The following is a 14,410-nucleotide window of genomic DNA, read 5'->3' on the forward strand; positions in this document are numbered from 1 at the left end:
CCAAGGGCTTTTAGGTGAAGGAGGAGCCAGTTCTTAGCCTTAGCTGGATTCTGTAACTGGTGTCTGTCAAAAACAACACCGGTTACAGAATCCCCCCCACCTTAAAACGATCCGGGCAGGAGGGAGCCCAAGCCCTCCTGGCCCGCGGCACCCCAAACCCCCGACTATGTTTAGGGCAAGAGGGAGCCCAAGCCCTCTTGCCCCGCCGACTCCCCGATAGCATCGGGGCAGGAGGGAGCACTAGCCCTCTTGCCCCGCCGACTCCCCAACAGCATCAGGGCAGAAGGGAGCCCAAGCCCTTTTGCCCCGCCGACTCCCCGACAGCATCAGGGCAAGAGGGAGCCCTAGCCCTCTTGCCCCGCCGACTCCCCGACAGCATTGGGGCAAGAGGGAGCCCTAGCCCTCTTGCCCTGCTGACTCCCCGACTCCCCGACAGCATCAGGGCAAGAGGGAGCCCTAGCCCTCTTGCCCCGCCGACTCCCCAACTCCCCGACAGCATCGTGGCAGGAGGGAGCCCAAGCCCTCTTGCCCTGCTGACTCCCCGACAGCATCGGGGCAAGAGGGAGCCCTAGCCCTCTTGCCCCGCGGCACCCCAACTGCCCGACTACGTTCAGGGCACGAGGGAGCCCAAGCCCTCTTGCCCCGGCGATCGTCGGCATCCCCCCATTACGTTTAGGCCAGGAGGGAGCCCAAGCCCTCCTGGCCTCTCGCCCCCCCACCCCCTACAATATCAGGCAGGAGGGAGCCCAACCCCTCCTGCCCAGGCGGACCTCCTACCCCCACTACAATAAGGGCAGGAGGGATCCCAGGCCCTCCTGCCCTCGAAACAACCCCCAACGACCACCCCCCTTGAACCCCCGAGCATGTTTCTTTTTCACCAGTTTGGGCAGTATTTTGATCTTTTATACTAAAAGACTTTTTGACCACTGACTCAGGCGGAGACGCTGAAACACTGTTCATCATTAAAGTAGAAAATATGCTGAGATACAGGACTGGGAACTGAGGCCAGGATTTTCAAAAACCCATGTTAAATAGCAATGGTCTGCTAAGGCAGCCATTTTCATACCGAATCTAAAAACCCGAGACATTTTTTTAAAAATTGCACATGCAAATATGATCGCCGGACAGCAGTGAAGGTTTCCTACATTTAAAAACAAAAGCACACTGTCCTGCTGCATCACAACTCTCCCCCCACCAGCAGCAGGAGAGATGCCCACTCTCTCCTGCTGCAAATAAAAAAATAATAAAAAAAAAAAAAAATCTGACCGAGCCAATCAGAGCCTTAGGTCCCTTCCTGATGCATCTGGGGAGGGGCCTGGGGCTCTGATTGGCTCAAGATGTTTAAGGCCCCTACCATAGGAGGGGCCTTAAACACCCTGGGCCAATCAGAGTTCTCTCCCCGGTGCATTCCAAGATGCACTGGGTGTGAGGAATACCCAGTTAAATGATGCAGCAGCAGCTGCAAGGAAGATGTCCTGCCAGCTCATCTGTTTAGGTAAGGGGAGGGGGGCAGCAGAGATGGGGAAGGGGGGTTGCTACTAGCAGAAGAGAATGGGCATCTCTCCTGCTGCCCTGGGAGAGGGGGTGTTCCAGTCAGAATTTTTTTAAATTATTTTTTTTATTTGCAGCAGGAGAGAGTGGGCATCTTTCCTGCTACCGGGGGAGGGGGGGGGGGGCATTTGGGTAGGATTTTTTTTTTTTACTGGCTGGGTTTTCTAGCAGTCTGACACTGACCAGCACCTCTGGCCCAGTCATTTTTTTTAGTCAAAATCCGACGCCGTTTTTTAAAAATGACTCAGCATTTTTTATGAATCCACCAGAGGGCTCATTTCAATGTTGAAGAGTCCATTTGCATGTCAATGTCGGAGACTGCTAGAAACCTCGCTAAAGACGGAGATAATCCGTTTTGATATCTGCCATTAAACTGCATACAGGCTAAACCGCCGGAAAACAGTTTAGCAACGTGTTAAACTTTTGAGAATCTTGCCCTGAATGGCATGCTTTTTTCAGACAAAAGCAATTGATAACTCCTGCAAAGCAGCAGGATATTTGACAAGAATGAATAGGTCAGAGACACCCTTCCGGGTAGTTATCAGCAAACTTGGGCTGTATCTTTTTGCAAGGTCTTGACCTGAAAAACACAGTGGGCAAGATGGCTGAGAACAAAGGGGGAACTAAAACTAAAGCTTATACAGGTTTGATCTGGCTTGCAGCCAGACCATATAGTCAGTGGGTGGGTAAAAGTTAAAAAAGGATAAAAACTGGGGCTTAACACAGCAGGTAGGAAGTCGCTTTTCCTAGGTCTAAGGACTGCTAGATTCACTAAAGCCCCCTTACCTGTCCGATCCTGTTCCGCTCCGTTTCCGAATCTTGCTGGGCAATCCATTCACTAAAGGCTCCCCATGCAAATCACCTAATTGGAAACACGCCCACAAGTGATCCCACGGATCGCTGAAATCCGATCGCGACGCATGCGCAGACCATCATTGATGTCTGTACATGCGATCCGCGCATGCGCTGCTCTCATGCACCAGCGAGGTCAAAACAAAGGGGGAAGGGTTGGGGAAGTAATGGCAGGCAAAGTGGCAGGCAAAGGTGGACTCGCTGCAGCCTCTTTTAAAAAAGCCAAGGGGGGGAAACTGCCAGACACGGAACTGAATATGAAACCCGCCCCGACTCTCCTGCCCTTCCCCGCAGTGTGAGCCCGTGGTTTTAAAGCGAGGCTGCACTGTGGGGAAGGGCGGCAGAGAGCAAGAAAGTCGGGGTGGCATTGTTCCCCAAAGACTCAGCAGGCAGGGCGGCAGAGAGCAGAGTTTTTTCAGGGCTGAACCTTATAAACTTCCTGAAGCTCTTCTTTATTAAACTCCCCCAAGGGCTGTTCCTGCTGCTGCTGGTCTGGCTCCTCCACGTACCGCACACATGGCTACCTCACACTTCACAAGTATGGATAAATTTCTCCACCTATCGGTATCCATGGTCAGCTACAAGCAGGGAGTTTCAGGGCTGCAGGGCTGGTATTTCAGTGCAGGAGAGAGTAGGAAAGGAATGAGCGACTGGTCCTCATCAGTCGCTTGGTTTCAGATTGGCCAGCCCAGTCGGTGTGCCTGAAAAATGTTGGTGAATCGCTGCCTTCCTAGATTTGCATGCCATTTTCCTCATTTGCATGCGTGGATTGGGTCAGGTGCGGACAGGATCAGCCAGAAGGTAAGTGAATCGAGTCGGGGTCGCAAACCAATCAGTACACGATCGGTTTGCGTAGTGAATCTAGCCCAAAGATATTTGTCATGGGATATAACTTCTTATGTCTTTTGTGTACTGCCTCTAAGTTTGTATCTAAAACCAGAATTGTAGTTTAAATTTGTGTCTTTTCTTATTTTTTTTTATATAACTTTTTCTAACTCTTCTTGAATCTGTATGAGAGTGTGCTAACTGAATAAAGTGGATTATTGGCTGTGATATTACGGGCGTTGTGAGTGTTCTTTCCTTGGTACTACTGTTCAAGTGTAAATGTGGCCCCAAGACTAGGATTACCAGATGTCTGGATCTACCCAGACATGCCCTCTTTTTAGAGGACTGTCCATGTGTCTGGACGGGTTTTCAAAACCCAGCAGTTCGTCTGGCTTTTGAAAAACACATGTGCAGATGCGACGCATTAATGTCGCTTGCATGCATGTGTGTGACATCATCATCTTGCATCTGCACATGTGCAGAGGCCCTGAAGAGATGAAGTTTGTGTGGGGCCAGGGTTGGGGGGTGGAATGGAGCAGGGCTGTGGGCAGAATGGGGAGGGGCTGGGTAGAACGGAGCGGGGCCATGCATCCTTTTTCTGAAGAAAAAATCTGGTAACCCTACCCATGACTACAAGTCCCTTGTGGCCCACCTAGGCCCTTACATTATTCATATGTTTTGCTGTATAGAATATTCCCTTTGCTCTTATTTACTCCCTGGGGGAACGGGAAGAAGCTGTGTTATGCATATCAGCTTTTTTCAGAGCCTTAATACAAGATAAGCCCTTCTAATTAAACACTGTACAGAGGGGTTTTATTTGGAAAAGCCTCACAAGACGCTCTGGGATCGGGACTAATGTTCTGTGCTTATCCCATGCTTTCTCAAGTTATTGCACTCTTATGCAGTTTTGATTACGGTATATCTGAATTCAGCTGAGCTGTCGTAATACATACTTACAGGTAAAATAGTCTTTTGGGACATTTTTTGACCGAATACGAGCTGCTGGTCCGTCATACATGTAGAAGTTAATTTCTTTAAAGTAATCTGTCATGTATTCCAATTGTTCACAGAATGTTTTATCCATGCCTAAACAAGCAAAGGAACAATTTCAAACATTTTAAGGCATGTTATTCCAGCCAGATACCATAGCTCTATTCAACAGGAGCTGTTTCTATTTTATTTACTTAGCTCATGAAGATCAAAGTGCTTAGCAAAAAGAGAAATTCTATATGAATGCAATGAGAGAAGGCAGTAGACCTATCCTGCACAACAAATAGAGAAATCTCCTGGGAAGCCATTTTCATTCTGAAAATGTCAACAATGTACAGTAAATAGCAAAGGGACTTGCTAAGCATGCAGGGATTGTGGTGGAATAACAAGGGAAACCCAGAAGAAGGAAGGGAGTGCTTGGACCATTATAAATACATCAATGTTAATGATTGGCACTAAAGCTGGGTTTAAGGAGAAATAGGATATCATAAGAAGGGGAGAAGACAGAAAAAGTATCAGTTCAACAGGTCTCAAATGTCATTATCCTAGAGGGTTAGCCAACTTAGTCAAGAATAACAAAATGACAGAGGATTTGATAAAGTAAGCCATGGTCTTCTAAAGCTCACACACCTCCATAAATTGGTTAGCCTATAAGATTTCACCAGGAGGATGGTTATTTAGACAACAGCATAGTCAACAGATTTTAAAAGAAACTATCAATAAAACTCATTTGACATTTAAAAAGGATGAACTGTAAAAAAGGGATGGTCAAACTTAAGAGGCAGAAAAAAAAAACCCCAATCACCTGGGCTAACAAAATATTTTGCAGGCCTTGAGATACCTTCTGTTTAGCTTAAGCCATCACCACCATTTTACGTTCAAGCAAATATTAAGAATACTGTCACTGTCGGGTTATTATATTACATTAGTATGAGTGGGTATTATTTCAAGGTATACTTTAACAGAAAACATGGGTATATCCTAGTATAGACTTGCAGGACTAAGGACCTCTTTTACAAAGGCGCATTAAGCGTTTTAGCGTGCACTAAATCAACACATGCGCTAACCAATAACGCGTCCATAGGATAACATGCATGTGTTAGCGTTTAGCAAGTGTCTTTTTTAAAGAGGGGGGTAAGTATTGGGTTACATTCATTCATTCAATTTTCTATACTGTTCTCCTAGGAGAGTTCGGAATGGTTTATTCAGGTACTCAGTTATTTTTCCCTGTCTGTCCTGACAGGCTCACAATCTATCTAATGTACCTGGAGCAATGGGGAGATTAAGTGACTTGTCCAGGGTCACAAGGAGCAGCATAGGTTTGAACCCACAACCGTAGGTTGCTAAGGCTGTAGCTTTAACCACTTTGCCACATTCTCCCTTTTTCCTCAAGAACAGCAAAGAGACTCGGGTTTTAAAGTAATGTAGATAGACAAAGAGACAAGCTCACATCATTTCAGTCAAATTCAGGTCAGATTACACAATTGTACTGTTTTACTTTACAGACAGTGATATACTTTTCTACAACACAGGACTCCTTGGTCTCTTCTGGTCACAGCTTGGTCTTTAAATTACCAATAATGCCCCTTAGCTTCCCTTTAGAAGGCCTGAGGATCAATCTAGTCCTAGTTCTTGACTACTAGACTTGCTTCCTTGCAATTACTCATAGCCACCCATGACTCAAGGACCTCACACAACAAAAGTAAGTTGGCCAGAGCCTTTTTCCTGAAGGAACAGTGAATTTTTTTATTGCTGGCCACAGCAGTATTAGCTCCATTGCTCATAGGATTTCTATGAGCGTCGGAGCTAATAACACCACGGCCGGCAATATAAAAAAGTCTTAACGCGGCTTCGTAAAAGGGGGGGGGTTAAGTCTGCATCCAATATATACTGGCTTAAGAGGAAGACTTATTCCGGTCATCCTATGTGCAAAACAACCCATTTGGAAATACTAATTCATGGAGGAAGAAAGGAAACCATTGGCATACAGTTTATACAGATCTGAATGCTTTCTATAGAAAATAGAAATCAGATCTCCAAAGAGTCTCAATTACTGCTTTTTAGTCTGTTAGTTAAAGATACTTCTGCTTAGATTTGTGCAACAAAATAATAAATTTTAAAAAAGGGAACGTAGACTAGAAAAGCCTGAGAGAGTTTTCTCCTTGAGGGCTATAGAGAAAGAATACTTGAAGACAGAAAGATGCAAGGGAAAATATTAATCAAAGGGAAAAAAACTGAAATGCCATTACTATATTAATTTATTGATGTATATTTGCTATACAGTCCTTCGAATCACACTGACCATCAGGGGGTCGGGGTAGGGGGTACTTGGTTGATATTTGTTAGGGGGTATTTAGCTTGAAGAAGTTGAGAAACACTGGGCTGGATGGACCATTGGTCTGATCCAGTATGGATATTCTTATGTTCTTATTTAGCATGCACTAATTCTTTTAGCACACTCACTGAGCTTTACTAAAAGGACCCTGCATTTGTTGTTAGTTGATGACCACATTGTCGTATTAATGCCTTTAGTGGAGACCAAGGAATAAGAAGTGAGAGCATATTGTGCAATCTGAAACATGAAAAGAAGCAGAGGAGCCTACCGTGATCAGCCAGAACAATTAGATTAACGCAGTTGTGCAGATTCCTTTGTTTCAGGCCATCCATGAGCATCCCAATGGTCTGATCTGCAAGCTGCAGAGCTTTGATTACCTGTGGAAGAACAAAAAACATCTCCAGCATTTCAGGAGCAAGCAGCCATGAAGGGGCTATGGTTAAGATGTGTTATTTTATTGTTAACCCAAGTAACTAGGTCTAAGTGCATAAAATAAGACCTGTGCTAAAATAGCATGTTAGTGGTAAAATACCTCATCTTAATGGTAGCTCACATTGGGCTCGATTCACTAACCTGCCGATCGTGAGATCTGTGGCAAGCTGAGAAATTCTCAATGGGTCAGCATGCAAATGTGGGCGATCGGAGGAACGCCCCCCCCACCGACCACGCGGATCACTAGTGAGCGATCCTGAAGCATGTGCAGACCATCTTCTTTGTCTGTAGATGGTCTGCGCATGCTTACAGAGCTGAGAGCTTTTTTTTTTTTTACTTTTTTAATACTTCGTGAGCCTGTGGTTTTAACCCGCTTTAAACCACAGGCTCGCACTGCGAGGGAAGGGCAGGAGAGTTGGGGTGGTGAGTCGGGGCAGCAAGAGGAGAATCGGGGTGAGAGCAGGGCAGCGAGTCAGGGAGGCAAAAGGAGATTCGGGGCAGATGAGAAGCACAGAAAGCACATGAGCGACTGGTCCCTAGCAGTCGCTTCTTTTGTTGATTGGCCAGCCCAGTCGGTATTCCAGAGGAAGTGGTAGATCAAAGGGGGATTGTGGGATTCAAAATGGGACTGGACAGGTTCCTGAAGGAAAAGGGGATTGAGGGGTACAAATAGAGGGGTACTATGCAATACAAAATGCTTTAGAGTAATAGATGACTTACAGGTCATTTGACCTGGGGGGCCACCGCGGGAGCGGACTTCTGGGCATGATGGACCTGTGGTCTGACTCAGTAGAGGCGATGCTTATGTTCTTATATTCCAGATTTGTTTAGTGAATCACTGCCTGCCTACTTTGCATGCCTCTTCCTCTCATTTGCATGCACGGATCGGGAACAGATCAGAGGAGTATCGGCACAGAGGTTAGTGAATCGGGTTGGAGGAAAATCGGGTCGCAAACTGGTAGGGACATGATTGGTGTCCTTAGTGAATCTAGCCTATTGTTAACTACACCCCTAAGAGTCTACAATAAAGAAATATAAAATTATTTCACTTTCTTCAAGCTGTCTTCAAAAAAACAACTAGCAGAAACCAGACATCACATATTTAAAATTCTTGCTCCTTCCACTGAACCAGTCTCCTGTAATCAAACAGAAGTTATTAATTTTTAGTCTTTCACAGCACCACTTCCAAACTCATGACCCTCTTTTCCATATCTCTATTCATTTGTTCTAACTTCATGGTGTGACTACTGTATTGCAATTTTGGGGGGTCATCTACAAACAAAATTATTTTTCCTTCAGGCTTTTACCAAACTTCTCAACAATGAATGTGTATACACTTCTCCCTCCGTATTCACGGGGGATGCGGGAAGACCATAGGTGTGAATATGAAAAAACTGTGAATAACCTTTTAAAAGTTATTCTCGGTTTTTAGAAAAAGCCTTCGTTTTTATTATTGAAACTGTGAATAACTGAAGGAAAGGCAAGCAGCGATTTCTGGGCTTGGATTAGGCAAGCATGCTGGGAATAAGCCTTTCTCTCTATGGATACTGGGAAGCAGCGTTTTTCTCAGTGCACACTGGGAAGCATGGAAGCAGCGAATTTGTGGGAGAAAGCATGGAAGCAGCGATTTTCAGAGTGAATGATAAGCGATAAACTTTATCGGTACAGTAAAAGGAAAAAGAACTTTAGTGATGATGTAATTTTGGGGGGTGGAGTCAGCGTCCGAAAAATCGCAAACAAGCGAATCTACAGATACGGAAACCGCGAATACAGAGGGAGAAGTGTCCTGCTAACACTGTTGGACATAGCTGCTTTATGTTGATTTTGAGAAGGGAGTATATTTCTTATTTTTTTTACTGCTTCATTTTGATAAGATTATATGCAGGATTAGGGGTAAAACCTTTTGTGCAAGGTCACATGAAAATCTAATCTAATCTGAATTTCTGGATTGCATTTATCCAATACTGGTTCAAGGCGATTTACAAGTTAAGATGCCCAAAGGTAGGAAGAGTAGTATTAGTACATCTCATTGATAAGGGAGGGTTAGTCCTTGAGAGCAGATAGGGCAGAAGGGGAAGGGAATACAGTTGCATAGAGGATGGCAAAGCACAGTTACTTACCGTAACAGGTGTTATCCAGGGACAGCAGGCAGATATTCTTAACACATGGGTGACGTCACCGACGGAGCCCTCGGTACGGACCTTTTTAACTAGAAGTTTCTAGTTGGCCGCACCGCGCGTGCGCGAGTGCCTTCCCGCCCGACGGAGGAGTGCGTGGTCCCCAGTTAGTATAAGCCAGCTAAGAAGCCAACCCGGGGAGGTGGGTGGGACGTAAGAATATCTGCCTGCTGTCCCTGGATAACACCTGTTACGGTAAGTAACTGTGCTTTATCCCAGGACAAGCAGGCAGCATATTCTTAACACATGGGTGACCTCCAAGCTAACAAAGAGGGAGGTGGGATGGTTGGCCATTAGGAAAATAAATTTTGTAACACAGATTGGCCGAAGTGTCCATCCCGTCTGGAGAACGCATCCAGACAGTAGTGAGTAGTGAACGTGTGAACTGAGGACCAAGTGGCCGCCTTGCAGATTTCCTCGATGGGCGTGGAACGGAGGAAAGCTACAGAAGCAGCCATAGCTCGGATTCTGTGGGCCGTGACAGTTCCTTCCAGTGAGAGACCGGCCCGAGCATAGCAGAATGCAATACAGGCAGCAAGCCAATTTGAAAGTGTCCGTTTGGAGACAGGACGACCCAAACGGTTGGGATCGAAAGATAAAAATAGCTGAGGTGATGTTCGGTGAGCTCTGGTACGATCAAGGTAGTAAGCAAGGGCACGCTTACAATCCAGCGTGTGCAACGCCTGTTCCCCAGGATGCGAGTGAGGCTTAGGGAAGAAGACGGGCAACACAATGGACTGGTTGAGGTGAAAAGCCGAGACCACCTTGGGGAGGAATTTAGGGTGGGTACGCAGAACAACCTTGTCATGGTGAAAAACAGTGAACGGTGGGTCGGCAACCAGTGCATGCAGTTCGCTAACCCTCCTGGCAGAGGTGATGGCAATCAGGAAAAGCACCTTCCAGGTAAGGAGTTTAAGTGAAGTTGTGGCAAGAGGCTCGAATGGAGGTTTCATGAGAGCTGAGAGTACCACATTCAGGTCCCAGACGACAGGAGGAGGCTTGAGAGGTGGTTTGATATTGAAGAGGCCTCTCATAAATCTGGAAACCAGAGGATGAGCCGTGAGGGGTTTTCCGAGAATAGGCTCATGAAACGCAGTGATGGCACTGAGGTGGACTCTGATGGAGGTAGTTTTGAGGCCAGCATTGGACAGCGAGAGCAAATATTCCAATACAGTTTCCACCGCTAAGGAGGTGGGTTCCTGATGATGCCGGAGACACCACGAGGAGAATCTGGTCCATTTCTGATGGTAACATTGAAGGGTGGCTGGCTTCCTGGAGGCATCCAAGATGAGGCGGACCGGCTGAGATAGGTTCTCTGGAGAGGTCAGCCCGAGAGAAACCAAGCTGTCAGGTGGAGCGAAGACAGATTGGGATGCAGTAGAGACTGATGTTGCTGCGTAAGTAGAGTAGGAAACACAGGAAGGAGAATGGGTTCCCTGGAGCTGAGTTGGAGCAGGAGTGAGAACCAGTGTTGGCGAGGCCACCGAGGTGCGATAAGAATCATGGTGGCGTTGTCCTTGCGGAGTTTGGACAAGGTCCGCAACATCAGAGGAAGTGGAGGGAAGGCATACAGGAACCGATCCCTCCAGTCGAGCAGGAATGCATCCGGAGCCAGACGGTGAGGAGAGAAGAGTCTGGAACAGAATTGGGGCAGCTGATGGTTGTGAGGTGCTGCAAAGAGGTCCACCTGCGGAGTACCCCATCGAGCAAAGATGGAGAGCAGAGTCGGAGGGTCCAACGTCCACTCGTGAGGTTGAAGGATGCGGCTGAGGTTGTCGGCCAGAGAGTTCTGTTCGCCCTGGATATAGACCGCCCTGAGAAAGAGATTGCGGTCCGTGGCCCAGGTCCAGATGCGCAGAGCCTCCAAACAAAGGGGGCGAGATCCGGTGCCGCCTTGCTTGTTTATGTAGTACATGGCGACTTGATTGTCTGTGCACAGGAGGAGGACTTGAGGGCAGAGAAGATGTTGGAAAGCCTTGAGGGCGTAGAACATGGCTCTGAGTTCCAGGAAATTTATGTGATGACGACGCTCCTGTGGGGTCCAAAGTCCCTGGGTGCGTAGATCTCCTAGGTGAGCTCCCCACGCATAGGGGGACGCATCCGTGGTGATGATCATAGAGTGAGGGGGTAGATGAAAAAGTAGACCCCTGGAAAGATTTGAGGAGTTCAACCACCATTGGAGAGATTGCTGAAGAGATGATGTCACAGAGATGGGATGAGAAAGAAGATCTGTCGTCTGTGACCATTGGTTGGCGAGAGTCCACTGAGGTGTACGAAGGTGGAGACGTGCCAGAGGAAGGACGTGCACCGTCGAGGCCATGTGACCCAGGAGGACCATCATCTGTCGGGCAGGAATGGAGGGATGCATGAGTACCTGACGGCAGAGATGGAGCAGGGTCCGGTGACGATCGGAGGGAAGAAAGGCCCTCATCAGCGTGGTGTCCAGAACTGCTCCAATGAATTGAAGTCGCTGGGTGGGAAGCAGATGCGACTTGGGGTAGTTGATCTCGAACCCCAGGAGGTGGAGGAGAGAGATGGTGTGATGAGTAGCCTGTAGCACAAGTTGAGACGTAGGTGCTTTCACCAACCAATCGTCCAAGTAGGGGAACACCTGGAGGTTGTGAGACCTGAGGAAGGCCGCCACCACTATAAGGCACTTGGTGAAGACTCTGGGGGAGGAAGCGAGGCCAAACGGTAGCACTTTGTACTGATAGTGGTGGTGTAGCACCTGGAACCGCAGGTAGCGGCGAGAATTCTGATTGATGGAGATGTGAGTGTAGGCCTCTTTGAGGTCCAGGGAACATAGCCAGTCGTGTTGAGAAAGAAGAGGGTAAAGCGTGGCAAGGGAGAGCATTCTGAACTTTTCCTTGACCAGACACTTGTTGAGGTCCCTGAGATCGAGAATGGGACGGAGGTCTCCCGTCTTTTTGGGAACCAGGAAGTAGCGGGAGTAGAATCCCTGACCCCTTTGATCTGGAGGTACTTCTTCGATGGCATTGAGAAGGAGGAGGGATTGAACCTCCCTCAGTAGGAGGGGGGTTTGAGATGAGTGTGAAGCAGACTCTACGGGAAGGTTGTCCGGTGGACGAGTCTGGAAGTTGAGAGAGTAGCCGTGGCGGATGATGTTGAGGACCCACTGGTCCGACGTGATGACTTCCCAACGGCTGGAGAAAATGGTGAGACGACCCCCGATAGGCTGTGGAAGAGGCAGCGAGGGTGGATGACTGGCTATGCCCTGGAGAGAAGAGTCAAAAGGGCTGAGACTGCTTAGCAGGCTGAGGTGGCTTAGAGGATTGAGTGGCCTGAGATCGAGCCTGGGCGTGGTGCTGCTGTTGGCGAGGTCGCCGAGATTGTTGGGGAGGCGGATTGAGTGGCCTGGCTGAGAACCTCCGCTGGTAAGATGATTGAGGCCGATAGGGTCGGGCAGGCGGAGCCTTCTTCTTCGGCTTGATCAGGGTGTCCCACCTGGTTTCATGGGCCGAGAGTTTCTGGGTGGTGGAATCCAGTGACTCTCCAAAGAGTTCATCCCCGAGACAGGGGGCGTTGGCCAAACGATCCTGGTGGTTGATGTCCAGGTCGGAAACTCTGAGCCAGGCTAGGCGACGCATGGCTACGGCCATGGCAGAGGCCCGAGAGGTGAGCTCGAAGGAGTCGTAAATAGAGCGGACCATATATTTGCGCATTTGGAGAAGGCCAGAGATGTGTTGTTGGAACAGCGGGACCTTGCGCTCAGGAAGATACTTCTGGAGGGCAGACAGTTGTTGGACCAAGTGTTTTAGGTAGAAAGAAAAATGGAAGGAATAGTTGTTTGCCCTGTTGGCAAGCATGGCATTCTGGTAAAGCCTCTTGCCAAACTTGTCCATGGTCTTACCTTCTCTGCCAGGAGGGGTAGAGGCATAGACACTGGAGCCCTGAGTCTTCTTTAAAGTGGATTCCACCAGAAGGGACTCATGGGGCAATTGAGATTTGTCGAACCCCGGAATAGGGATGACTCGATAAAGGTTGTCCAGCTTACGTGGAGCCCCCGGTACCGTAAGGGGGTTCTCTAAGTTTTTGTAAAAGGTCTCCCGTAGGATGTCATGAACGGGGAGCTTGAGAAACTCTTTAGGAGGCTGTTCGAAATCTAAAGCCTCCAGGAAGGCTTGAGACTTCTTTGAGTCAGATTCTAAGGGAAGGGACAGGGCTGCAGACATTTCCCTTAGAAACTTAGAAAATGAGGACTGTTCTGGTTTAGATGTGGCATCGGGTGCCGATGGTTCCTCATCAGATGAGGAGGGATCCTCCTCGGTACCGAGAGGAGTCTCCTCCCATAAATCAGGGTCCCTGATCTCTGGTGCATGTCGAGACACCGGGGTGGAGGGCGCGGTGTGGCGAGTCTTGGACAAAGACTTACCAGAGCGGACGGAAACGGTACCAGGGGAGGACGATCGGCGTCGATCTCGGTCCCGAGAAGCATGCCGTGCCGCCTGGTGCCGAGAAGGATCCAATGTGGCCTGGGAATGAACCACCGGATCGTCATGAAGTTGCTGGGCCGAAAGGATCGGCATAGAGGTGTCCACCGGTACCGTAGGAGTGGACACCGGGGGCTCGGTGCGGGGCTCGGGCCGGTCTGGTACCGGAAGGAGCGGTGCCAAGATAGAGGGTAACAGTTGTTCAAGTTGTTTCTTCAACTGCTCCTTGAGCTGAGCTTGTAGGATGGCCGAGATACGGTCATCCAGGGGTGGCATCGGAACCGCTTTCTTTTTCTTCGGTTCCTTTGATGCCGCTCCACGCCCCGGCGATGAGGAGGCCGATGACGAGGCACTCACCGAGATCGGGGCGGAGCGTTTGCGGGACCGGTGCGATGCCGGTAGGGACGGTGTCGCCACCGTAGCTGGAGGGCGCTCGAGGGAAGAGGAAGGCTTCTTAGCCGGCTTACCTGGCGCCTGCGACGCCGATGCGGGGTCGGTCGGCGTCGAGGATGACATAAGAACATAAGAACATAAGAACTGCCATCTCCGGATCAGACCCATGGTCCATCGAGTCCGGCGATCCGCACACGCGGAGGCCCAGTCAGGTATACACCTGATGTAGTTTTAGTCACCCATATCCCTCTATGCCTCTCATAAGGAGATGTGTATCTAATTTGCCTTTGAATCCCAGCACAGTGGATTCCTTAATAACCTCCTTTGGGAGAGCATTCCAGGCGTCTACCACTCGCTGCGTAAAACAGTACTTCCTGACATTTGTCCTGGACTTGTCCCCCCTT

The 14,410-nt window shown here is 48.6% G+C and overlaps 1 protein-coding gene across 4 annotated transcripts in view; it reads right to left on the bottom strand.

Annotated features, from left to right (window-relative positions):
* Nucleotides 1-14,410, bottom strand: part of ENPP3 (ectonucleotide pyrophosphatase/phosphodiesterase 3) — a 212,514-nt gene that overhangs the window by 85,654 nt on the left and 112,450 nt on the right. For all 4 annotated transcript variants that reach the window (XM_033938316.1, XM_033938317.1, XM_033938315.1 and 1 more), the window contains 2 exons: nt 6,822-6,930; nt 4,186-4,314 (listed from right to left, as the gene is read on the bottom strand). In XM_033938316.1, coding sequence (XP_033794207.1) covers nt 4,186-4,314; nt 6,822-6,930 — 238 coding nt within the window. The remainder of the gene's footprint in view (nt 1-4,185; nt 4,315-6,821; nt 6,931-14,410) is intronic.

Source organism: Geotrypetes seraphini, chromosome 3, assembly GCF_902459505.1.
Source record: "Geotrypetes seraphini chromosome 3, aGeoSer1.1, whole genome shotgun sequence".
Lineage (NCBI taxonomy): Eukaryota > Metazoa > Chordata > Amphibia > Gymnophiona > Dermophiidae > Geotrypetes > Geotrypetes seraphini.